This window comes from Hyla sarda, chromosome 4 (genome assembly GCF_029499605.1).
Source record: "Hyla sarda isolate aHylSar1 chromosome 4, aHylSar1.hap1, whole genome shotgun sequence".
Taxonomy (NCBI): domain Eukaryota; kingdom Metazoa; phylum Chordata; class Amphibia; order Anura; family Hylidae; genus Hyla; species Hyla sarda.
The window spans coordinates 256,959,114-256,987,065 of record NC_079192.1 but is presented as its reverse complement, the minus strand read 5'-3'; the positions used below and the strand labels follow the sequence as shown (position 1 = coordinate 256,987,065).

Genomic DNA, 27,952 nt, shown 5'->3' with positions numbered 1-27,952 from the left:
GGCAGCTCCTGTAACCCATTACAAGCCATGGTCAAAATACTATCACTGCATGTAATTAAATTGTGAGTGTCACTTACCCCACTGACAGCATGGCAACATGATCACCTGGTGTAGAGGTGTTTCCATGGCAGCCAAGGTCTTTATAAAGAGCACAGTGTAATTCAGTGTATTATATCAGTGATCAGAATGCCACTTGTAAAAGCCCCCTAGTGGGACTAGATAAAAAGTTTAAAAAAAAAATACGTTTAATAAAATTTTCTTCACTTTTACCTATGGCCTGGAGGACACCAGACCTCATATGAAAGTAGATTTTACCCTATATACCGTGTTGCCAACAGTTATATAGGGTAAAGTCTGATGACAGGTTCACTTTAAGGATCATATTATGTTACAGGAAGCAGATTATTTTCATGACCCCTTGCAGGCTATTCAAGCCCTGCTGTGAAAAGGTGGCAAACTAGAATAAGGCCTGTTCATGCCCAACGTAAAAAAGGCACATCTGTGATCACTATGGGGTTAAATAACATGACTAAATAAGAAGGGAAATGGTCAAGACCATTACATTAGACAGCTAATTAATACATACTGACAATTTAAAATTCCGATTGTCTCATCCTCTCTGTGGTATGGCTATTTTCACACTGCCTGTAGGAGCTATTAAGTCATACTTCCCAGACATAAAAATGTATATACATACATATAGCAATGAATATATATTTTTAATCGCCTATGAAAGTTAATATGCAACAAGCTACGCATTTAATAAATTAATTATACAATAATTTACAGTACTCTACTGACTCCACAGCCCTGCAGAAATCCCTGACATACACTCTTAGCTTTCATTTGTTAATAGGGGGTCTATGGATATGATTTTCACATATGCCAGGAGCTATATGGTGCATACTGAAAAAAACAACCAGATTGTACAATGGTAACAGTGCGGCATAATAACCCTGTTCACTGAACCCAATACATGGTTATATTGCAGGTGAACCGAATGAGGTATAACTCACCTGAATCCATGATCCGGTTCTGGAGACAGACCAGTTATCTGACATTGCGAATAAGTAAAAGGTCTGCATTGCACAATGGAGGCAGGACCCAGCAAACATAGCATCTCTGCCTCCATGCCGGGTCTTGCCTCCATTGCGCAAAGTCAGAGATTAACATATTAGCAATGTCGACTAATAACAAGTCCATCTCCGGAACCAGACCACAGATCTGGGTAAGTTCATATCTTGTTTTAATCCAGTTCACTAGCACTATTATTTCGTACATTTGGTTTAGTGCAGGATAACCTGGGTATCAGTTTTGCTTTAAAAGATGTTATCCATGATTAGAAAAACAAAGTTGATTTCTTTCAGAAACAGCACCACTCGTCATTAGTCTATGTAAAGTATCGCTGCTCAGCTCCATTTAATTGAATGGAGCAGTTGTAATACCATAAACAACCTACGAACAGGTGTGGTGCTGTTTTTAGAAGAAAGCAATTATGCATTTCTAATCCTCAATAACTTATTTAACCTCAATATTCCAACCCACAATAAGATAGCAGAGATCATCTATCTACTTGCTTTCTTCCTCTGGTCCTGCTGTCAGGAAAATCCTTCCTATATTAAAATAATGTTCTCCCTACCACTAAAGGAATTTCATTATAACCCAAAACTGAAAGCATCCACTTATCAGCACTTTCATTTAATATAGAAAGTAGCAATTCTGCTATTTGGCTTAATTAGGTCATAATGTATTACGCATGTTGTACTGTAACAACAACAATTGTTGCTTGTCAATTTTCCTTTATTCAAAATAACAATTTTTTTTAGAACCATCTAACACAAAAATTTAGGTCCTCATACCTGGTACAACGTGCTGCTGGTAGTTGTACGTGCATGGTATTGCACCAATAGGAAGCTGAGGTTTGGGATTACCAGGCTGGACTTCATCATCATCTTCACCAAAGTGATGTACTTTCTCATATTTTTCCAAGTATCTGCATATAAAATATGATCATTGTTTATTAATTCAATACCTCATTTTGTTTTTAGGTAAAAATATCACAGAAACATTGTAAGAACTGCTACATTTTTCTGTCCTATCAAAAACAGTATCGAGGCGTATGCGATTTGCACACATTTATATACACCAAGGGGGGAGATTTATCAAAACCTGTGGAGAGGCAAAGTTGCCCAAAGCAACCAATCTGCTTGCTTCTTTTATTTTTCAGAGGCCTTGTTATGAATGTAAGAAGCAAGCTGATAGGTTGCCATGGGCCTTTCCGCAGATTTAGATAAATCTCCCCCATAGCGCTTGACAATTTTCAGCAGTCCCATAGACAAGAAATCGAGCAGCAGTATGCATCTTAAACCACCACTCTATTCAGATTGGAGCTTTGAAAATCCTGTGCCTCAAAATAGGGAATACATGTAAATGTCAGCACGACCACTTTTAGAGTTTTCAATTGCAATAACTAAAGAAAAGGCCAGGAAAGGATCGTAAATAGAGGACATGTATAAAGGAAAGACTAAAACTTCTCTTTCCAGATCCATTCCTGGCTCTGTATTTAATAATTGCAATTAAAAACCAGTGAATGCGAACAGACCCTTACAGCTCCTTTACACACTTATGTATCTGTCATAAAAAAACTTAAATAATGAAATAAAAAACAAAAAACTCATACATAGAAAGTGAAGTAAAAAAAAAAAATAAAAAAAAACTGGCCAACATGCTGAGTTTTAAAGAAAAAAAAAAAAAAAAAGTAATGCCAAGTACCTACAAACACTACTAAAACAAAATGCATTGTATATAGTTTTTTATATTTGATTCTAGACTTAAATGGAGAGAAGCTGTTTGAAACAGTCTCTATTTAAATAGATTATGGGGGAGACTAAATAAGGACGCAGGGCATACATGTACGCCCTGTGCCCGCTCCCCTGCTATGACGCGGGCTCACGGGCTGCTTAGCCGCCAGGACCCGTGACTAATGCCGGACATCACCAATCGCGGTGATGCCCGGCATTAACCCCCTTGTAGGGGTCAGAAGATGACCATTTTAAAATACCCATTTTGGTGCATGTAGTTTTATATTATCTATATATATATATTTTTTTTATTAGAATAATATAAAATCTACATAAATCCTTGTAATCGTATGGAACTACAGAATAAATATAAGGTGTCAATTTTACCAAAAAGTGCACTGCGTAGAAACGGAAGCTGCTAAAAAATTACAAAATGGCACTTTTTTTTGTCCACAATTTTTGTTTGGTTTCACCATAGATTTTGTGTGGAAATTATTGATTTAATTACAAGGTAAGATTGGTAGCACATAAAACAAGCCCTCATATAGGTCTGTAGGTAGAAAACTAAAAGTTTAGATTTTTAGAGGAGGAAAAACGAAAGCGCAAAAACGGAACAACCCTGAGGCCTTAAGGAGTTAAAACTTGTGCAGAGAAGAATGGATGCAGATTCCTATAGAAACCAAACCAATTGTTGCATTTGACTTTGGTTTCTATTCTTCTGCACAAGTTTTGATAAATCTCCCCTTATGATTGCTAACATATTTGCAAATCACTTCATTAGCCCCTTATGGAATCAGCCCTTTTTTTACTCCTCTCCTTAAAAAAATCATAACTCTTATATTTTCATCCACAGACTAGTATGAGGGCTTGTTTTTTGCGCGACCAGTTGTCCGTTGTAATGCCATCACTCACTTTACCATAAAATGTATGGCGCAACCAAAAAATACTATTTGTGTTGGGAAATTAAAAAGAAAACCGCAATTTTGCAAATTTTGGAAAGTTTCGTTTTCACGCCGTACAATTTACGGTAAAATGACGTGTTCTTTATTCTTTGGGTCAATATGATTCAAATGATACCCATGATAACGTACTTTTCTATTAACATTGCGCTTAAAAAAAATTGCAAACTTTTTAACCAAATTGGTGTATGGAAGCAAGTCCAGCTCTCTACCTCAAGCACCGTGCGCACGGACTGGCGTGGGCAGCGCCAAATGGATAGGTAAAAGAAGGTGGAATGTCCAGCGCAGTATAGGTCCAACAAATTCACTTTATTGATTAAAACCCAGGATACATGGATGCAGCAGGCACAGGTGACGCGTTTCGGCTCAAGGATGAGCCTTAGTCATACTATATGTATACTATATGACTAAGGCTCATCCTTGAGCCAAAACGAGTCACCTGTGCCTGCTGCATCCATGTATCCTGGGTATTAATCAATAAAGTGAATTTGTTGGACATTCCACTTTATTTTTTTAACCAAATTAGTACGTTTAAAATCCCCCTATTTTTCCCTATAAGCGGCGGTATGAGTGCTAATTTTTGCGCAGTGATCTGTACTTTTTATTGATACCATATTTGCTTATATAAAACTTTTAATACATTTTCTATAAAAAAATAAATAAATTTGGGGGGGGGGATAAAAGTGTTACAAAAAAGCAGCTATTTTGGAATTTTTTTTTTTTATGTTCACCGTATGGTATCATTAACATTCTATTTTAATAATTCGGATATTTACGCTTGCGGCGATACCAAATATGTATATAAAACTTATTTTTTTTTGTTTTTTACACATTTTGGAAGTGAACTAGGGAAAATGGGACAATTTAAGTTTTTTATTGGGGGGGGAAGGGGTTTTTCATTTTTTTTAAACTTTTTTTTACATTTATACTTTAATAGTCCCCATAGGGTACGATTTATAGCAATCATTCGATTGCTAATACTGTTCAGTGCTATGCATAGGACATAGCATTGATCAGTATTATCGGTCATCTTCTGCTCTGGTCTGCTCTATTGCACACCAGAGCAGAAGACCCGTGGGAAGGCAGCGGGGGCAGGTGAGGGGACCTCAGTCGGCCATTCTGGATGATCGGATTGCCGCGGCAGCGCTGTGGGCAATCCGATCATTTTAGTGACCGCGATGCTGCAGATGCCGTAATCTGTATTGATCACGGCATCTGAGGGGGTTAATGGCGGACATCCACTCGATCGTGGCTCTCCGCCATTACCGGAGGGTCCCTGGCTGCTATCAGCAGCCAGGACCTGACGCGCATGACCCAAGCATTGCTTCGATGCTCGTGGTTATGCATAGGATGTAAATGTACGTCCTGGTGCGTTAAGTACCAGCTCACCAGGATGTACATTTACGTCCGGCATCGTTAAGGGGTTAAAGGAGTACTGCAGGTTCTGCGCGACTAGCGCCTGTGTCGTCTACCTCATAGGGATGTAAGAAAAAATAGATTCTCGCGATAATCGCGATTTTTTCATTTGCCGATACTGAATCGATTCAAAATATTTTTGAATCGATTCTTTTAGGGATGTGGAATTTGTATCTACTGACGCCCGGAACAGCATGTTGTGGAGCATTTGTGGAGCCGGGCAGGCCGGATCTGACACGGCGTCGCTCTGGGTGTATGGAGCGGGCTCCGACTCGTGCCCGCTCCGTACTATGCGACCCCCGGCTGATTTCAGTAGCCGGGGGCCGCCGCTAATAGCCAGCATGCGGCGATCGCCGCGGCTAGCTATTAAAGGAGTACTCCGGTGCTCACTTTTCTCATGTTATCCCGTCCGGGCTGCAAAATAAAAGAAAACGCACTTTATCTTACTTGCCAACGAGCCCCCGGAGCTCCGGTACAGGTGTTCGGTCCCCGGGCTGTATTCTTCTTACTTCCTGTTAGCCCGGCACGTCACACGGAGCTTCAGCCTATCACTGGCCGCAGCGATGTCCCGCCTCCGCTGGTGATAGGCTGAAGCTCCATGTGACGTGCCGGGCTAACAGGAAGTAAGAATACAGCCCGGGGACCGAACACAAGTACCGGAAGTCCGGGGGCTCGTTGGCAGGTAAGATAAAGTGCGTTTTATTTTATTTTGCAGCCCGGACGGGATAACATGAGAAAAGTGAGCACCGGAGTACTAGATCGCCGCTGTCAAAGCTGACAGCGGCGTCTATTGGGATCTATGAATGCTCCCAGGTGGGCGATGTATCGGGATATATCGTGATGTATCGTCACCTAGACGGTATCGCGATATATCGGGATATATCGAATCGCCACACTGGTATCGCGATTCGAATCGAATCGCCAAATTCTTGGCGATTCACACCCCTACTACCTCACTATGTGGTCGACAGACATGCCCCCTCCCATTCAGCTCTATGGGAGAGGCGGGGATGGATGAACTCTGCATCTTCACCTCTCCCATAGAGATACATGGAGGGGGCATATCAGCTAGTAGAGCCGGGGCCCCGTACAGGATATTGCGGGGGGGTCCCAGTGTTCGGACCCCTGCCTTCAGACACTTGGGCTGCAGTTCTCCTATAACTAAATATGACTTCTTACCCCAGAATAAAGCCCACAAAAGGAACTGTTGATGGGGCTTAGCTAGAGCTATGCGCAGGAAACAAAACTGCCGCCTACTGCAATCTACGAGCCTGTCTCCAACCTCCAGAGGATATGCACTGTGAAATGTATGTGAAAGGTTAATTAAAATGGGCTGGGTCCTTAAGGGGATATGGACATTTACAGAGTTGTCCCTTAGAACTCTTGTGCTATCTTTGCTGTGGGCTTAGGGTCGCTGTCTTGTTGGAAGGTGGACCTTTGGCCCAGTCTGAGGTAAAGAGGTTTTTATTACAAATAAATCTATACTTTCAGCTTTCCCTTAACGCTTGCCAGTCTCCCTGTCCAAGTCCTTGAAAAACACCCCACAGCATGATATGTTGCCACCATCATGCTATTGGCCAGGTGATTAGCAGCGTATGGCTTCCTCCAGAAATGACACAGACTTTAAGAAACAATTTTGGTCAGATGAAACAAAACTGTAGCATTCCGGCCTTAATTCTGAGAGTCCTTAACCCCTTTACGCAAAATCAGGTACATGTACGTGATGATTAGGGATAACTTCACGCATCATCTCGTACACGTACCTGATGGAAATAAGCTGTCACAGCGCCTCCGGACACTGTGAAAGTTTATTGAGCTCACCTGTGCTGCACAGCAGAGCCCCCCCTGAAGCCGGCCAGGGACCAATCACAGCAGGAGCTGGCGTGGGGTCTCCTCCTTCGCTTCACTGTGTGAAGTGATTGGTGGTGAGGGGGGCCCCATGGGGGGGGGGGGGGGAATTATATATGTATAGTCCTCACACAATTGCATCAGTAACATTTTTTTTAAAGTTACAGCTCACAGAATATGGCGAATTAAAAACATGATTTAAAAAAAAAAAAAAAGTTTTTATTCCATAAATGAACATATATATATATATATATATATATATATATAAATAAATAAAAGTATATGAATTTGGTATCGCTGTAATTGTATCAACCTGTAGTGTAGATTTTTTTTTGTGTATACCACCTCATAAAAAATAAAATACGATCAGTGTCACATGTACCCCAGAACGGTACCAATGAAAGAGTCAACTTGTCTCCCAAAAATATTTTTGCACCCCAAGGCCCCTGTAATTTTATATGATGCTAACAAAATATCCTAAACTAAAACAGGATGCCCCAAAATCCACACAGCACACTTTCATGTCTGAGGCCTGTGTGAGAGACATGTAGCGTACAAAGGCCACATATCGGATATTTCTAAGTACATCTGAATTCGGGGAATAAATCCTGAGTTTTATTTCTTTGTCAACACTTACTGTGTTACAGAAAAAAAAAATGAATTAAAATGAAGAATCTGCCAAAAAATTACATTTTAGAATTCTGCCTCCACTTTGCTTTTATTTCTGTGAAATGCCTAAAGGGTTAATAAACTTCTAAAATGTAATTCTGACTACTTTAAGGGGTTCAGTTTATAAAATGGGGTGATTTATGGGGGTAACATACAGGCCCCTCAATTCCACTTCAGAACTGAACTGGTCCAGATTTTGCCATTTTCTTGAAAATCTGGAAAATAGCTGCAAACTTTCTAACATTCTAAAAAAGTTAAAATGTTTACCAAATTTTGGGAACATAAAGTAGACATATTGTAGAAGTGAATTACCGGTAATTAATTTGGTGAGGCATGATTATCGTACGAGAAGAAAATGTAAAAAGTAGAAAAATGCTACATTTTTTTATTTTTTTGCAAATAAAACGCTAAATATATCAAACTTTACAACTAATGTAAAGTACAATATGTCACGAAAAAACAAGCTCAGAATCGCTTTCAAAAGTGAAAGCGTTCCAAAGTTATTACCAAATAAGTGGACGCATGTCAGATTTAGAAAATTTGCCTTATTCATTAAGGTCAATACAGGCTATTGAGTAAAAGGGTTAAGGTGATTTTTCACAAACTCTGGATGGGCTTTCATGTAATCTAGGCTGGGTTCACACGGCCATCTAGACCCGTTCCGTTCTTCTCCCGTCAAAATTTTAAAAAAAAATCGGACAATAACGGATGCAAAACGGCTGTCTGGGCATGCTGGGAGTTGTAGTTGTGTGCCTCCAGCTGTTGCAAAACTACAACTCCCAGCCTGCCCAGACAGCCATTTGCTGTCTGGGAATGCTGGGATTTGTAGTTTTGCAAGATCTGGAGGACCACAGTTTGGAAATCACTGTGCATCGGTCTCTAAACTGTAGGGGTGTGAATCGCCAAGAATTTGTCGATCGATTCGAATCGCGATACCAGTGTGGCGATTCGATATATCCCGATATATCGCGATACCGTCTAGGTGACGATACATCACGATATATCCCGATATATCGCCCACCTGGGAGCATTCATAGATCCCAATAGACGCCGCTGTCAGCTTTGACAGCGGCGATCTAGTAGTCCGGTGCTCACTTTTCTCATGTTATCCCGTCCGGGCTGCAAAATAAAATAAAACGCACTTTATCTTACCTGCCAACGAGCCCCCGGAGCTCCGGTACACTCCGGTACAGGTGTTCGGTCCCCGGGCTGTATTCTTCTTATTTCCTGTTAGTCCGGCACGTCACATGGAGCTTCAGCCTATCACCAGCGGAGGCGGGACATCGCTGCGGCTGGTGATAGGCTGAAGCTCCATGTGACGTGCCGGACTAACAGGAAGTAAGAAGAATACAGCCCGGGGACCGAACACCTGTACCGGAGCTCCGGGGCTCGTTGGCAGGTAAGATAAAGTGAGTTTTATTTTGCAGCCTGGATAGGATAAAATGAGAAAAGTGCGCACCGGATACTCCTTTAATAGCCAGCCGCGGCGATTGCCGCATGCTGGCTATTAGCGGCGGCCCCCGGCTACTGAAATCAGCCGGGGGTCGCATAGTACGGAGTGGGCACGAGTCGGAGCCCGCTCCATAGCCGTGTCAGATCCGGCCTGCCCGGCTCCACAAATGTGGAACTTTTATCTCCTGATGCCCAGGACAGGACATGCTGTTCCGGGCGTCCGCAGATAAAAATTCCACATCCCTAAAAGAATCGATTCAAAAATATTTTGAATCGATTCTGTATTGGCAAATGAAAAATCGCGATTATCGCGAGAATCGATTTTTTCTTACATCCCTACTAAACTGTGGCCATCCAGGTCTTGCAAAACTACCAGCATGCTCGGCAACAAGCGGCTGTCAGTACACGCTGGGAGTTGTAGGTTTGCAACAGCTGGAGGCAAAGTGGTGGGTAAACACTGGGTTAGTCTGTTATCTAATTCAGTGTTTTCCCACAAGTGTGCATCCAGCTGTAGCAAAACTACAACTCCAAGCTTGCAAAGTCTGTCAGTTTATGTTTTGAGTTGTAGTTTTGCAACAGTTGGAGGTTTACACACGTTAAGACCCACCCACCAAAATGTGAATGTACAGGGTACATTCACACAGACGGGGCTTTACAGTGAGTTTCTCAATGCAAGTTTGAGCTACGGCAAATTTTCCACCGCAACTCAAACTCCCAGCGGGAAACTCACTGTAAAACCCACGCCCGTGTGAATGTACCCTAAAAACACTAACTACACTACCAAAAAATAAAAAGTAAAACACCACATATAAACCCTTACAAAAATCTCCCAAATAAAAATGCGTTTCCAAAACGGAGCCTCCAGCTGTTGCAAAACAACAACTCCCGGCATTACCGGTCGGCCATTGACTGTCCAGGCATGCTGGGAGTTTTGCAACAGCTGGAGGCACCTTGTTTGGGAAACACTGGCATAGGGTATTTTTTTGCAGCTAAGGCATGAGTAAAGCTTGCATCCATGTCTGTCCCTATGCAAATCCCCAACTTAGGCCTCAAAATGCGCATGGCGCTCTCTCACCTCGGAGCCCTGTCGTATTTCACGGCAACAGTTTAGGGCCACATATGGGGTATTTCCGTACTTGGCCGAAATTGTGTTACAAATTTTGTGGGGCTTTTCCTCCTTTTACCCCTTATGGGGTCTACACCAGCATGTTCGTGTAAAAAAATTAAATTTTTTACACTAACATGCTGGTGTTGCCCCATACTTTTCACTTTCCCAAGAGGAAAATGGAGGATAAGACCCCCAAAAAGAACAAGACCCCCAAAAAGAACAAGACCCCCAAAAAGAACAAGACCCCCAGAAACGTAATTTCTCCTGAGTACGGAAAAACCCCATATGTGGACGTAAAGTGATCTGCGGACGCACAACAAGGCCATCTACATTTGACGCCTAAATTGGTGATTTGCACAGGGGTGGCTGATAGTTACAGTGGTTCTGACAAATGCAAAAAAAAAAAAAAAAAGCACCCACATATTGCAAACTACACCCCTCACGGAACGTAACAAGGGTTATAGTGAGCCTTAACACCCTACAGGTGTTTGACAAATTTTCTTTAAAGTTGGACATGAAAAAGAAACATTTTATTGTTTTCACTAAAATGCTGGTGTTACCCCAAAGTTTTCATAAAGGGGTAATAGTAAAAAAAAAAAAAAAAAAAAAAAGCCCCCCAAAATTTGTAACCCCATTTCTTCTGAGTAAGGAATTACCCCATATGTGGATGTAAAGTGCTTTGCGGGCGCACTACATGGCTCAGAAGTGGACCCATGTTCACTCCTCCACACACCTGGCACCCATGTCCACTCCTCCACACACCTGGCACCCATGTCCACTCCTCCACACACCTGGCACCCATGTCCACTCCTCCACACACCTGGCACCCCTTTACACCTATACGCCCCTGTATTCCTCCTCACTTCTAAAAGGAGAAACTGGAGGCTGATGCTGGTAAAGTTAGGTGCCCATTAGGTTGGTCTAACAGTTGAGATGAGCAAAGTTAGTGATTCGATTAGTCAAGAACTTCTTGGCTCGGCGTTTGCTGACTTTAGCCTGCATAAATTAGTTCAGCTTTCAGGTGCTTCGGTGGGCTGGAAAAGGTTAACTTCGGTAGGGGTTCCCCACGAAAAAAAATTTTTTTTCAAAGGGTTCCCAGAGCCGAAAAAGGTCCTTTGGATAGCGGACAAGATGTCTAGGGTGGAGTACCCCTTTAATCCCTTCATGACCCAGCCCATTTTCACCTTCAGGACCTGGGCATTTTTTGAAAATCTGACCACTGTCACTTTAAACATTAATAACTCTGGAATGCTTTTACTTATTCTGATTCCGAGATTGTTTTTTCGTGACATATTCTACTTTATGTTATTGGTAAAATTTCACTGATATTTGCATCCTTTCTTGGTAAAAAATCTAAAAATTTCATGAAAATTTTGAAAATTTTGCATTTTTCTAACTTTGAAAGTCTCTGCTTGAAAGGAAAATGGATATTCCAAATAAATTACATATTGATTCACATTTACAATATGTCTACTTTATGTTTGCATAAATTTTTTTACAAGTTTTTACTTTTGGAAGACATTAGAGGGCTTCAAAGTTCCGCAGCAATTTTCCAATTTTTCTCAAGATTTTCAAAATCTTAATTTTTCAGGGCCCAGTTCAGGTTGGAAGTAGATTTTAAGGGTCTTCATATTAGAAATACCCCATAAATGACCCCATTATAAAAACTGCACCCCCCAAAGTATTCAAAATGACATTCAGTAAGTGTTTTAACCCTTTAGGTGTTTCACAGGAATAGCAGCAAAGTGAAGGAGAAAATTCTAAATCTTCATTTTTTACACTCGCATGTTCTTGTAGACCCAATTTTTGAATTTTTACAAGGGGTAAAAGGAGAGAAATCACCCTAAAATTTGTAACCCAATTTCTCTCGAGTAAGGAAATACCTCATATGCGTATGTAAAGTGTTCGGCGGGCGCAGTAGAGGGCTCAGAAGGGAAGGAGCGACAATGGGATTTTGGAGAGTGAGTTTTTCTGAAAGGGTTTTTGGGGGGCATGTCCCATTTAGGAAGCCCTTATGGTGCCAGAACAGTGGACCCCCCACATGTGACCCCATTTCGGAAACTACACCCCTCATGGAATTTAATAAGGGGTGCCGTGAGCATTTACACCCCACTGGCGTTTGACAGATATTTGAAACAGTGGACTGTGCAAATGAAAAATTTTATTTTTCATTTTCACAGACCACTGTCCCAAAAATCTGTCATACACCAGTGGGGTGTAAATGCTCACTGCACCCCTTATTACATTCCGTGAGGGGTGTAGTTTCCAAAATGAGGTCACATATGGATATTTATTGTTTTGCGTTTGTCAGAACTGCTGTAACAATCAGCCACCCCTGTGCAAATCACCTCAAATGTACATGGTGCACTCTCCCTTCTGGGCCTTGTTGTGCGCCCCCAGAGCACTTTGCACCCACATATGGGGCATCTCCGTACTCGGGAGAAATTGCATTACAAATTTAGAGGGTCTTTTTTCCCTTTTACCTCTTGTGAAAATGAAAAGTATAGGGGAACACCAGCATGTCAGTGTAAAAAATTTATTTTTTTACACTAACATGCTGGTATAGACCCCAACTTCACCTTTTCATAAGGGGTTAAAGAAAAAGCCCCCCAAAATTTGTAAGGCAATTTCTCCCGAGTACGGCGATACCCAATATGTGTCCCAAAACTGTTGCCCTGAAATACGACAGGGCTCCAAAGTGAGAGAGCGCCATGCGCATTTGAGGCCTGAATTAGGGATTTGCATAGGGGTGGACATAGGGGTATTCTATGCCAATGATTCCCAAACCGGGTGCCTCCTGCTGTTGCAAAACTCCCAGCATGCCTGGACAGTCAATGGCTGTCTGGCAATACTGGGAGTTATTTTGCAACAGCTGGAGGCTCTGTTTTGGAAACAGTAGCGTACCAGACGTTTTTCATTTTTTTGGGGAGGGGGGCTGTGTAGGGGTATGTGTATATGTAGTGTTTTTAACTTTTTATTTTAGGTTAGTGTTAGTGTAGTGTAGTGTTTTTAGGGTACAGTCACATGGGCAGAGGTTCACAGCAAGTTTGCCGCTGGAAGTTTGAGCTGCAGCGCAAAATTTGTGCCATCTCAAACTTGCAGCACTCACTGTAAACCTCCGCCCATGTGAGTGTACCCTGTACATTCACATTGGGGGGAGGGGGCAAACATCCAGCTGTTGCAAACTCCGAGCATGCCCTTTGGCTGTCCGTGCATGCTGGGAGTTGTAGTTTTGCAACAGCTGGAGGCACACTGGTTTGGAAACACTAAGTTAAGTAATAAACTTTCAAGTGTTTTGCAACCAAACTTGCAAACCAGTGTGCCTCCAGCTGTTGCAAAACTACAACTCCCAGCATGCATGGTCTGTCAGTGCATGCTGGGAGTTATAGTTTTGCAACAATTGCAAAACATCTGAAGGATCAGATGTTGCCGAACTACAACTTCCAGCATGCTTGGGCAGTTTGGGCATGCTGGGAGTTGTAGTTTTGCAACATCTGGAGACCACTGTATAATGGTCTCCAATCTGTGCTCTTCCAGATGTTAGAGAACTACAACTCCCAGCATGCCTGGACAGACTGAGCATGCTGGGAGTTGTAGTTTAGCAACATCTGGAACAGCACAGATTGGAGACCATTATACAGTGGTCTCCAAACTGTGGACCTCCAGATGTTGCAAAACTACAACTCCCAGCATGCCCAGAAAGCCAAAGGCTGTCTGGGCATGCTGGGAGTTGCAGTTTTCAAACTCCCAGAGGCAGCAGTGAGATCGCTTTACGGCGATCTCACTGCTGCCAATGAAGATGCCGCACTGCTGCCGGAAACTCACCGCCGGGACGCAGCGCCGCCGGGACCGCCTGGAGGAGGACGTCGCTCGTGCCGGGACCGCTCGGGACACCGCATGGCCGGGTAAGTGACGGCGGGGGACGGGTCAGGGACGCTTAGCAGAGCGGTGTGTGTCCCGATCCCCTTGATCGGGACTCACACACCGCGCTGCCAAGTATTCTGATAGCGAAACGCTGCTATCAGCTAGTGAGATTTGACCAGCTGATAGCAGCGATCGCTGGGTGGGGGGGGGGGGGGTGGTGGATGAAAATAATGTTTAAGTGTACGTCATGGTGTGCACCATAGCATACAAACAAGTCAAAATGAGGCTCAGAAGTGTGTGGCCTCCACGTGCCCGTATGACCTTCCTGCAATGCCTGGGCATGCTCCTGATGGAGGTGGCGGATGGTCTCTTGAGGGATGTCCTCCCAGACCAGGACTAAAGCATCCACCAACTCCTGGACAGTCTGAGGCACAACGTGGCATTGGTGGATGAAGTGAGACATGATGTCCCAGATGTGCTCAATCGGATTCAGGTCTGGGGAACGGGCGGCCAGTCCATAGCATCAATGCCTTCCTCTTGCAGAAACTGCTGACACACTCCAGCTACATGAGGTCTAGCATTAGGAGGAACCCAGGATCTCATCTCGGTACCTAATGGCAGTTAGGCTACCTCTGGAAAGCACATTGAGGGCTGTGCGCCCCCCCCCCCCCCAAAGAAATGCCACCCCACACCATTACTGACCCACCGCCAAATCGGTCATGATGGAGGATGTTGCAGGCAGCAGAACGTTCGCCACGGTGTCTGCAGACTGTCACATGTGCTCAGTGTGTGAACCTGCTTTCAACTGAAGAGCACAGGGCGCCATTTGCCATTCTTGGTGTTCTCTGGAAAATGCCAAATGTCTTTCACGATGTTGGGCTGTAAGCACAAGCCCCACCTGTGGACGTCAGGCCCTCATACCACCCTCATGGAGTCTGTTTCTGACTGAGTAGACATATGCACATTTGTGGCCTGCTGGAGGTCATTTTGCAGGGCTCTGGTAGTGCTCCTCCTTGCAAAAAGGTGGATGTAGCGGTCCTACTGCTAGGTTGTTGCTCTCCTACGGCCTCCTCCACGTCTCCTGATGTACTGGCCTGTCTCCTGGTAGTGCCTCCATGCTCTGGACACTATGCTGACAGACACAGCAAACCATCTTGCCACAGCTCGTATTGATGTGCCATCCTGGATGAGTGTATACCTATGGACTCCCCTAAGGGAAATCCAAAATTACCCTACTTTCCCATATACTTTTAAAATAATCCCATAAACTTTATTATTGTACAAATCTACACACCATTTAAAATCAGATAGTGCTGACAACCCTTTTTATTTTTATTTTGTATTCAGTCCTCTTAGAGATCACTCTAATACCATCATTTATAGCTTTGTAATAAGTCTGAGTGCCTGCAGGTCACTCTGTACTCTCTGGGTTCAGCACTATTGTTAAAACCTCCTACTCTGCCCCTCTCGACATGTTTCGCTACGTAAGTAGCTTTATCAAGAGGTGGCGGGCATCTGAGCGTGAATGTCGTGTCTGCTATTTTTATAAGTTCTGTTTACTACGTCATTGATAGGTGTCGGAGTGCTCCCCATCCAATGATTTATTAGGTTTCTCATTTGTATTTTCTGTGTAGGCCATTCTTAACTGATTGACAGATCCCTCCTGCAATCAACAGCTTGTTCTTTATTCTCATTCCTCCTCCTCCTCTCATCACGTTTCCGCCCCGTGAGTCCAATTACCGCGTATGTTTATCTCTTACGTCACGTTTAAATGGTTTGTAGATTGGTACAATACTAATAATAAAGCTTATGGGATTATTTTAAAAGTATATGGGAAAGTAGGGTGATTTTGGATTTCCCTTAGGGGAGTCTATAGGTAAACGTTGAAAATGTAACCCTCCATATACTGGTCTTGACCAGATATGGTATCCTGAATGAGCAGCACTACCTGAGCCACTTTTGTGGGTTGTATACTCAATCTCATGCTACCACTAAAGTGAAAGCACTGCCAGCATTCAAAAGTGACCAAAACATCAGCCAGGAAACATAGGAACTGAGAAGTGGTCTGTTGTCACCACCTGCAGAACCACTCCTTTATTGGGGGTGTCTTGCTAATTGCCTATAATTTCCACCTGTTGTCTGTTCGATTTGCACAACAGCATGTGAAATTGATTGTCAATCAGTGTTGCTTCCTGAGTGGGCAGTGTGATTTCACAGATGTGTGATTGACTTGAAGTTGCATTGTGTTAAGTGTTCCCTTTATTTTCTTGAGCAGTGTATATTCAGATACACAAAAAAATATAAAGCTTCCTGCTGAAGCACAAGTATATTTATATACAATGACTTCATATACTAGTGCCAGTTTAAGGCACAGACAGAACAAAGTATTAACAGCCAGCACATAGTGTTACCTTCTCCAGTCACAGCTTTTAAAGAGGTATTACTAATTTTTTCAGTTATCCCCTATTCACAGGATAGGGAATAGCAAGCTGACCTATAAAGTCCTGACTGTTGGTACTCCCACCAACTGCGAGAATGAAGCTCTCCAATCATGCATGGCCAGCTCTACATTTTTTTAACTATAGGGATTCCGAGCTGAGGTCAGCTCAAGCACCACAAAAGACTGGTTTAGGTTTTCCACAATGAAGGCTACTGGCTTTCAAAAACTGCAGCATGCCACGACACTTTACACAGTCAGCCAGTCCCTTCGACTAGGGATCGACCGATTATCGGTTTGGCCGATATTCACGATTTTCTATGTTATCGGTATCGGCAATTACCGTGCGGAAAATGCGGATGCTTTAAATCAATGAACTGCAGCAGCTTTTGCGGGGCCAGAGACCGCCACCGCCCGCTTCTCTCCCCCCTGCCTGTCCTCGTGTCCTGAGTCCAACCATCGCCGCTGCCCGATTGCCTCCCCCTGCCGCTGCCCCATTGCCTCCCCGGTTTTATAATTATCTGTTCCCAGGGATGAGCTATTTCTGGCTCCGGTCGGGTCCTGCGCTGTTGCTGTGCGCAATGACGAGTGACATCCTCAATGCGACGTCACCGTCAGTGGCCCGGCGCACAGTGACAGCACAGGACACCGCTGGTGCCAGAAGTAGCGCGGACCCCCGGAACAGGTAATTATAAAACCGGGGATGGGGGAGGCAATGGCGGTGGTCTCTGGCCAGAGGATAGGCTGGGGCGGTGGTTGGACTCAGGACAGGCAGGGGGGGGGTGAGAAGCGGGCAGCGGTCTCTGGCCCCGCAAAAGCTCCTGCAGTTCATTGATTTAAAGCGCCCGCTTTAAATAATTGATCTGCAGCGGCTTCTGCGGGGCCGGAAACAGTTCATCAGGGTATACACACACACGGTGGGGGAATTAAAATGCACGGAATATCGGTATAAGTTATGGGATATCGGCCTGATAGTTCACAGGTTATCGCCTCTAAAAAAAATCAATATCGGTCGATCACTACCTTCGACTTTAGTTTAAGATATATGGGGACCTTAAAATGCCAGGCTCTTTTCTGTATGAGGAGAGATGGAAACCTCCCATACAGTTTAATCAGAAGTCAGCCAAATGCACTGACTGGTACAACTAGACTATATTCACATCTTTTTTGTTTTGCATTAATTTACATTATGCATGTATAATCTATAAAATAATCGGGATGCACAGAAATTCGGCCCATTTTGGCGAATTTCCTGCCAATAATTTCTGTGGGCGTGGACTCACACTGACTGCACACTGGCACTACACTGCCTCCTCCTCCCATGTGTCCCTGTGCCTTGGGAGGGAGCTCTGGCAGTCGGCAGTACAAGCCCCCACCTCCCCAGGTTTTGTGTGGCACGGTCCAGGCAGGCCCTCCATTATGGGCCAACTCTCTCCTCCCGGCAGTGCGGCTGGTGTATGAAGAGAGCTCAAGAGCTGAGCTCGCTTCATACTGGCTAATGTTGGACATCACTGATCCATGTGATGTCTGGCATTAACCCTTTAGATGCCGCGATCAAAATTGATAAATGCCGAACACAATCGGCGGTAGCTCAGTGGAGCTAATTTGCCGGGGGGTCCCAATCAGCTGAGAGGACGGGCGGAGGTTCCCTACCTCGTCCATCCTGTCCAATCGGCACTCCAATAATGCCGGCAGCCTAAGCAGCCTGTAGTAATGAAGCGCCGATAACACTGATCAATGCTGTACTATAGGCTCCTATGGCACAGCATTTATCAGTGTCTGCAAGCACAGGAGTGCATCTGTGTGTCTCCAGTTGTTACAAAACTACAACTCCCAGCATGTCCTACAGCACTTGGCTGTCTGGGCATGCTGGGAGTTGTAGTTTTGAAACAACAGGAGGCACACTGTTGAAAACACTGCCCTATGGGGCCCAAAAAAAAAATTTGTGAAAATTTGGAGAGAAAAAAATAAATAAAGAGGCAATAAATGTGAAAAAGCCCCACCCCTAAATAAAAGTTTAAATCCCCCCCCTCCCCTTTTAATAAATAAATAACCAAATAAAATAAAAAGTTAACAAAAATAAACATTTGGTAAGGTCACATGCAGAAATGCCTAAACTATTAATCACTTAAGGAACCAGCCCATTTTCACCTTCAGGATCAGAGTATTTTTTTGCACATCTGACCACTGTCACTTTAAGCATTAATATCTCTGGGATGCTTTCACTTTTCATTCTGATTCCGAAACAGTTTTTCGTGACATATTCTACTTTATGTTTGTGGTAAATTTTTGTCGATACTTGCATCATCTCTTGGTGAAAAACTCCAAAATTTGAAAATGTTGCTTTTTTTTTTTTTTACTTTTAAACCCTCTGCCATCTCATAAATTATATATTTATTCGCATATACAATATGTCTACTTTATGTTGGCATCATAAAGTTGACATGTTTTTACTTTTATCAGAGGGCTTCAAAGTTCAGCAACAATTAAAATTTTTCAGGGACCAGTTCAGTATTGATGTGGATTTGAAGGGCCTTCATGTTAGAAATATAAATGAGCTAGTTATAAAAACTGCACCCCCCAAAGTATTCAAAATGATATTCAGATAAGTGTTAACCCTTTAGGTGTTTCACAGGAATTGCAGCAAAGTGAAGGAGAAAATTCCAAATGATTTTTTACACTCGCATTTTCTTGTAGAACCAGTTTTTGAATTTTCACAAGGGGTAAAAGGAGAGAAATCACCCTAAAATGTGCAACCCTATTTCTCTTGAGCAAGGAAATACCTAATATGTGGATGTTAAGTGCTCTGTGGGTGCACTAGAGGGCTTAGAATGGAAGGTGCGACAATGGGATTTTGGATATTGAGTTTTTCTGAAATAGTTTTTAGGGGGCATGTCACATTTAGGAAGCCCCTATAATGCAGGAATAGCGGGGGGGGGGGGGGGGGGTGAAATACAAGGGATAAAAGGAGAAAATATCCCCAAAATTTGTAACCATCTCTTCTGAGTATGGAAATACCCCATGTGTGGACGTCAAGTCCACTGCGGGCAAACTACAATGCTCAGAAGAGAAGGAGTCACATTTGGCTTTTGGAAAGCAAATATTGCTGAAATGGTTTTTGGGGGGGCATGTCGCATTTAGGAAGCTCCTGTGGTGCCAGAACAGCAAAAAAGAGATAAGAGAAATAAAAGAAAAATAAAAGCCCCACATGGCGTACTATTTTGGAAACAACACCCCTCAAGGAACGTAACAAGGGGTATAGTGAGCCTTAACACCCCACAAGTGTTTGACAAATTTCCGCTAAAGTTGGACGTGAAAATGAAAAATTCTATTTTTTTCACTAAAATGCTGGTGTTGCCCCAAATTTTTCCATTTTCATATGGGGTAATAGGAGAAAAAACCTCCCAAAATTTTTAACCCCATTTCTTCTGAGAATGGAAATACCCCATATGTGGATGTAAAGTTGTCTGCGGGTGAACTACAATGCTCAGAAAAGAAGGAGCGCCATTGAGCTTTTGGAGAGTGAATTTGGTTTGAATGGAAGTCATGGGCCATGAGCGTTTACAAAGCCCACTTGGTGCCAGAACAATGGACCCTCACATGTGACCCCATTTTGGAAACTATGTAATAAGGGGTGCAGCAAGCATTTACACCAGATCTTAGAAACAGTGGGCTGTGCAAATGAAAAATTACATTTCTCATTTTCTCGGACCACTGTTCCAAAAATCTGTCAGACACCTGTGGGGTGTAAATTCTCACTTCACCCCTTATTACCTGAGGGGTGTAGTTTCCAAAATGGGGTCACATGTGTGTCTGTGTGTGTGTGGGGGGGGGGGGATCACTGTTCTGGCACCATGGGGGCTTTGTAAACACACATGGCCTTCAATTCCAGACACATTCTCTCTCCAAAAGCCCAATGGCACTCCTCTTGAGCATTGCAGTGCGCCCGCAGAGCACTCTATATCCACATATGGGGTATTTATACACTCAGAAGAAATAGTGTTACAAATTTTGGGGGGCTTTTTTCCCCTATTACCCCTTGTGAAAATGAAAAATTTGGGATAACACCAGCATTTTAGTGAAAAAAATTACAAATTTTTCATTTTCCCGTCTAACTTTAAATGAAAATTCTTCAAACACTTGTAGGGTTCTTCAATGAGGTTCTTCAAACACTACGTTCCGCGAGGGGTGTAGTTTCCAAAATGGGGTCACACTTTTTTTTTTTCTTTTTTGCATTTATGTCAGAACCGCTGTAACGATCAGCCCCCCGTGTGCAAATCCCCTCAAATGTACATGGCGCGCTCACTAGAGATGAGCGAACTTACAGTAAATTCAATTAGTCACGAACTTCTCGGCTCGGCAGTTGATGCCTTTTCCTGCATAAATTAGTTCAGCTTTCCGGTGCTCCGGTGGGCAGGAAAAGGTGGATACAGTCCTAGGAGACTCTTTCCTAGGACTGTATCCACCTTTTCTAGCCCACCGGAGCACCGGAAAGCTGAACTAATTTATGCAGGAAAAGGCAGCAACTGCCGAGCCAAGAAGTTTGTGACGAATCGAATTTACTGTAAGTTCGCTCATCTCTACGTCCACATATGGGAGTATTTCCATATTTTTTTTCCTTTTACCTCTTGTGAAAATGAAAAGTATAGGGCAACACCAGCATGTTAGGATAATTTTTTTTACAACAACATGCTGGAGTAGATCACAACTTTACCTTTTCATAAGGGTTAAAAAGGAGAAAAAGCCCCCCCAACATTTGTTAGGCAATTTTCCCAGAGTACGGAAATACCCCATATGTGGCCCTAAACTGTTGCCTTGAAATTCGACAGAAGTGTAAAAGCGCCATGCGCATTTGAGGCCAAAATTAGGGATTTGCATAGGGACAGACCCGGATGCAAGAATTCGACTTGCCTCAGATACCAAAAATTACTCTACAACAGTGTTTCCCAAACAGGGTACAGCTGTCGCAAAACTCCCTGCATGCCTGGACAGTCAATGGCTGTCTGGTTGTTTTTTGCAACAGCTGGAGGCTCCATTTTGGAAACACTACCATATGAGATGTTTTTCATTAACTGTGTAGGGAGGGGTATGTGTATATGTAGTATTTTACCCTTTATTTAGTAGGGATGTAAGAAAAAATCGATTCTCGCGATAATCGCGATTTTTCATTTGCCGATACAGAATCGATTCAAAATATTTTTGAATCGATTCTTTTAGGGATGTGGAATTTTTAATAAAACGCACTTTATCTTACCTGCCAACGAGCCCGCGGAGCTCCGGTACAGTCCGGTACAGGTGTTTGGTCCCCGGGCTGTATTCTTCTTACTTCCTGTTAGTCCGGCACGTCACATGGAGCTTCAGCCTATCACCAGCGGAGGCGGGACATCGCTGCGGCTGGTGATAGGCTGAAGCTCCATGTGACGTGCCGGACTAACAGGAAGTAAGAAGAATACAGCCCGGGGACCGAACACCTGTACCGGACTGTACCGGAGCTCCGCGGGCTCGTTGGCAGGTAAGATAAAGTGCGTTTTATTTTATTTTGCAGCCCGGACGGGATAACATGAGAAAAGTGAGCACCGGAGTACTAGATCGCCGCTGTCAAAGCTGACAGCGGCGTCTATTGGGATCTATGAATGCTCCCAGGTGGGCGATATATCGCGATGTATCGTCACCTAGACGGTATCGCGATATATCGCGATATATCGAATCGCCACACTGGTATCGCGATTCGAATCGAATCGCCAAATTCTTGGCGATTCACACCCCTATTATTTAGTGTAGCGTAGTGTTTTTAGGGTACATTCCCACAGGCGGGGGTTTACAGCGAGTTTCCTGCTGGGAGTTTGAGCTTCAGCTGAAAATTTTCCTAGCATGCCCTTTGGCTGTCCTTGCATGCTGCGGGTTGTAGTTATGCAACAGCTGGAGGCACACTGGTTGCAAAACACAGTTTGTTACTTAGCTCAATGTTTCCTAACCCATGTGCCTCCAGCTGTTGCAAAACTACAACTCCCAGCATGCACTGACAGCCGAAGGGCATGTTGGGAGTTGTATTTATGAAACAACTGGAGGAGAACAGTTTGGAGACTGCCCAGGCATGCCGGGAGTTGTAGTTTGGCAAGATCTGAAGGGCCAGATGTTGCCGAACTAAAACTCTCAGCATGCCTGGACAGTCTCGGCATGCTTTGAGGTGAAGTTTAGCAACATCTAGAGGGCTACAGTTTGGACACCACTGTATAGTGGTCTCCAATCGGTGTCCTTCCAGATGTTGCAGAACTCCAACTCCCAGCATGCCTGGACTGTCTGGGCATGCTGAGATTTGTAGTTTTGCAGCATCTGGAAGGGCACAGATTGGAGACCACTGCACAGTGGTGTCCAAACTGTGGCCCTCCAGATGTTGCTAAACCAACTCCCAGCATGCCAAAGGCTGTTTGGGCATGCTGGGAGTTGTAGTTTTGAAACTCCTAGAAGCAGCAGTGAAGATCACTTTACAGCGATCTTTACTGCTGCCTCTGACGTCGCTGCCGCTGCATCCACTTGCCTGCCGTCCTTTCTGCCACGAATGATTTTAGCAGGCATCCAGGTCCGGTCCCCGCCGCTTGTACAGGTACACCCTGGGTCCTTAACCCCTTAAGGCGTTTTTTGCAATTCTGACCACTGTCACTTTAAACATTAATAACCCTGGAATGCTTTTAACTTATCATTCTGATTCCGAGACAGTTTTTTTTGTGACATATTCTACTTTAACATAGTGGTAAAATGTTATGGTAACTTGCATTCTTTCTTGGTGAAAAATCCCAAAATTTGATGAAAAAAAATGAAAATTTTGCATTTTTCTAACTTTGAAGCTCTCTGCTGGTAAGGAAAATGGATATTCAAAATAATTTTTATTTTTTTTGTTCACATATACAACAACATGTCTACTTTATATTTTCATCATAAAATTGACGAGTTTTTACTTTTGGAAGACACCAGAGGGCTTCAAAGTTCAGCAGCAATTTTACAATTTTTCACAAAATTTTCAAACTCGCTATTTTTCATGGACCAATTCAGGTTTGAAGTGGATTTGAAGGGTCTTCATATTAGAAATACCCCATAAATGACCCCATTACAAAAACTGCACCCCCCAAAGTATTCAAAATGACATTCAGTAAGTGTTTTAACCCTTTAGGTGTTTCACAGGAAAAGCAGCAAAGTGAAGGAGAAAATTCAAAATCTTCATTTTTTTACACTTGCATGTTCTTGTAGACCCAATTTTTGAATTTTTACAAGGGGTAAAAGGATAAAATTTATACTTGAATTTGTAGCCCAATTTCTCTCGAGTAAGCACATACCTCATATGTCTATGTAAAGTGTTCGGCGGGCGCAGTAGAGGGCTCAGAAGCGAAGGAGCGACAAGGGGATTTTGGAGAGTACGTTTTTCTGAAATGGTTTTTTGGGGGCATGTTGCATTTAGGAAGCCCCTATGGTGCCAAAACAGCAAAAAAAAAAAAAAAAAACCATGGCATACCATTTTGGAAACTAGACCCCTTGAGGAATGTAACAAGGAATAAAGTGAGCCTTAATAACCCAAAGGTGTTTCATGACTTTTGCATATGTAAAAAAAAAAAAAAAAATTTTTGTTTCCCCCCAAATTTCACATTTTTGCAAGGGTTAATAGCAGAAAATACCCCCCAAAATTTGTAACCCCATCTCTTCTGAGTATGGAGGTACCCCATAAGTTGACCTGAAGTGCATTACGGGCGAACTACAATGCTCAGAAGAGAAGGAGTCATATTTGACTTTTTGAGAGAAAATTTTGCTCGGGGGGCATGTCGCATTTAGGAAGCCCCTATGGTGCCAGGACAGCAAAAAAAAAAAAACGACATGGCATACCATTTTGGAAACTAGACCCCTTGAGGAACGTAACAAGGGATAAAGTGAACCTTAATACCCCACAGGTGTTTCACGACTTTTGCATATGTAAAAAAAAAATTTTTTTTGTTTTTTACCAAAAATGCTTGGTTTAGCAAAATTTTTACATTTTTAAAAAAGGTAATAGCAGAAAATACCCCCCAAAATTTGAAGCCCAATTTCTCCCGATTCAGAAAACACCCAATATGGGGATGAAAAGTGCTCTGCTGGCGCACTACAGGTCTCAGAAGAGAAGGAGTCACATTTGGCTTTTTGGAAGCAAATTTTGCTCTGGGGGCATGCCGCATTTAGGAAGCACCTATGGTGCCAGGACAGAAAAAAAAACCCACATGGCATACCATTTTGGAAACTAGACCCCTTGGGGAACGTAACAAGGGGTAAAGTGAACCTTAATACCCCACAGGTGTTTCACGACTTTTGCATATGTAAAAAAAAATTATTATTTTTTTACACTAAAATGCTTGTTTTCCCCCAAATTTTACATTTTTACAAGGGATAATAGCAGAAAATACCCCATCTCTTCTGAGTATGGAAATACCCCATAAGTGGACGTGAAGTGCACTGGGGGCGAACTACAATGCTCAGAAGAGAAGGAGCATCATTGAGCTTTTGGAGAGAGAATTTGGCCATGTGTATTTCCAAAGCCCGCCCGTGGTGCCAGAAAAGTGGACGCCCCCCACATGTGACCCCATTTTTAAAACTACACCCCTCACGGAAGGTAATAAGGGGTGCAGGGAGAATTTACACCCCACTGGCATTTGACGGATCTTTGGAACAGTGGGCTGTGCAAATAAAAAAAAAATGTCATTTTCACAGACTCCTGTTTCAAAGATCTGTCAGACACCTGTGGGGTGTAAATGCTCACTGTACCCCTTGTTACATTCCGTGAGGGGTGTAGTTTCCAAAATGGGGTCACATATGGGTATTTATTGTTTTGCACTTATGTCAGAACCGCTGTAAAATCAGCCACCCCTGTGCAAATCACCAATTTAGACCTCAAATTTACATGGTGCACTCTCCCTTCTGAGCCTTGTTGTGCGTCCCCAGAACACTTTGCGCCCACATATGGGGTATCTCCGTCCTCAGGAGAAATTGCGTTACAAATTTTGGAGGCTTTTTTTCTTTTACCGCTTGTGAAATTTTAAAGTATGGGGCAACACCAGTATGTTAGTGTACAAAAATGTTTGTTTTTTTTTAACACTAACATGCTGGTGTAGACCCCAACTTTACCTTTTCATAAGGGGTAAAAGGAGAAAAAGCCCCCCAAAATTTGTTAGGCAATTTCTCCCGAGTACGGCGATACCCCATATGTGGCCCTAAACTGTTGCCTTGAAATATGACAGGGCTCCAAAGTGAGAACGCCATGCACATTTGAGGCCTAAATTAGGGATTTGCATAGGGGTGGACATAGGGGTATTCTACACCAGTGATTCTCAAACAGGGTGCCTCCAGCTGTTGCTAAACTCCCAGCATGCTTGGACAGTCAATGGCTGTCCGGAAATGCTGGGAGTTTTTGTTTTGCAACAGCTGGAGGCTCCGTTTTGGAAACACTGCTGTAGGATACGTATTTCATTTTTATTGGGGGGAAAGGGGGGGTGGTGGGGGGGGCAGTGTACGTGTGTATATGTAGTGTTTTACTCTTTATTTTATGTTAGTGTAGTGTTTTTAGGTTACATTCACACTGACGGCGGATTACACTGAGTCTCCCGCCAGGAGTTTGAGCTGCGGCTGCTGCAGCTAAACTTGAAGCAGGGAACTCACTGTAATCCGCCGCCAGTGTGAATGTAACCTGTACATTCACATGGGAGGGGGGGGCAAAACTACAACTCCCAGCATGCACTGACAGAACGTGCATGCTGGGAGTTGTAGTTTTGCAACAGCTGGAGGCACACTGGTTGGAAAATACTGAGTTAGGTAATAGAACCTATTACCTAACTCGGTATTTCCCAACCAGTGTGCCTCCAGCTGTTGCAGAACTACAACTCTCAGCATGTACTGATTGCCAAAAGGAATGCTGGGAGATGTAGTTATGCAACAGCTGGAGGCACGCAAGTACAACTCCCAGCATGCCGAGACAGCCATTTGCTGTTCCTGAATGCTGGGAGTTGTAGTTTTGCAAGATTTAGAGGGGTTCAGGCTGGAGATCACTGACAGTGGTCTCTAAACTGTGGCCCTCCAGATGTTGCAAACTACAAATCTCAGCATGCTAAGACAGCAAACTGCTGTCTGGGCATGCTGGGAGTTGTAGTTTTGTAATATCTGGAGGGCTACAGTTTAGAGACCACTGTCAGTGATCTCCAGCCTGAACCCCTCTAAATCTTGCAAAACTACAACTCCCAGCATGCCTACAAAGCAAACGGCTGTCAAGGCATGGTGGGAGTTGTAGTTTTGCAACATCTGGAGGGCGACAGTTTAGAGACCACTCTCTAAACTGTCGCCCTGCAGATGTTGCTAGGCAACAGACTCCCGGACACGCGGCGCCATACTCACCTCCACCGCCGCCATGATCGCAGCCGCCGCCGGGTGAGTGACCGCCGCTGCCGCCGCTACTACACGGTTCCCCCCGCTGTGCCCGGACACCGATGGGTGGGCAATGCGGGGGGAACCGAACTTTAACCCCCCCGCCCCCAGTCTGCTATTGGTCGGTCGCTCGGCCGATCAATAGCAGAGATAGGACGGGTGGCCACCCTGCCACCTCACTCCTATCTCTTCAAGGGGGATCGAGGGTGTCTTGGACACCCCCGATCCCCCTTATTTTATCGCGGCGCCGCCGTTGATGGGCAGGGGGAGAGCGCTCCCCCTGCAAACACCATAGATGTTCTGATCACGGCATCTATGGGGTTAATGCTGCCGGGACCGGCGGGATCGCGGCCCCGGCAGCTGTGGTGGGACTCCGGCTGTGATTGACAGCTGAGTCCGACCAGCGATCTCCTGCGCTGCCCGCGGCAGAGCAGGAGATCGCTTGGACGTATGCATACGTCCATTTGCGCGAACGTGTAATTCGCCTGGACGTATGCATACGTCCAATAGCGGGAAGGGGTTAAACACTTTATTTTAATAGTTCAGACAGTTACCCATGCGGCAGTATCAAATTTACGCTGGTTTCTGTACAGGATCATTAATAAATTATCCTGTACAGCAACCGGTGTAAACGTAAAAAAAAAAAAAAAAAATTATCCTAAATTGCTGCTGTTTGGTCACATAACATGCTAGAAACTTTTGATATTGCCATTGTACATAATTTTTCCAGTAGAATCAGCTGAACCCCATTTTTTTGGCATTTTGATATTTTCTCCGATTAACCTGTTGGGGACGGAGAGCGTACCTGTACGGCCTTCGCCCACAGCGTTATAGCGGGTCGGGCCCAGCTATAACTATGGCCGGGACCCGTGGCTAATAGCTATTAACCCTTTAGATGCAGCGTTCAAAGTCTAAAGTGAAAGTTAATTAATGCCGGTTAGCTCAGTGGGCTGTTCGAGATCGCCGG

General features: G+C 43.8%; 1 protein-coding gene across 1 annotated transcript in view; it reads right to left on the bottom strand.

Moving 5' to 3' along the window:
- Positions 1-27,952, bottom strand: part of ARID2 (AT-rich interaction domain 2) — a 121,643-nt gene that overhangs the window by 77,608 nt on the left and 16,083 nt on the right. Inside the window, exon 4 of the mRNA XM_056573981.1 lies at positions 1,860-1,993. Within this exon, the coding sequence (XP_056429956.1) occupies positions 1,860-1,993 (134 nt within the window). The remainder of the gene's footprint in view (positions 1-1,859; positions 1,994-27,952) is intronic.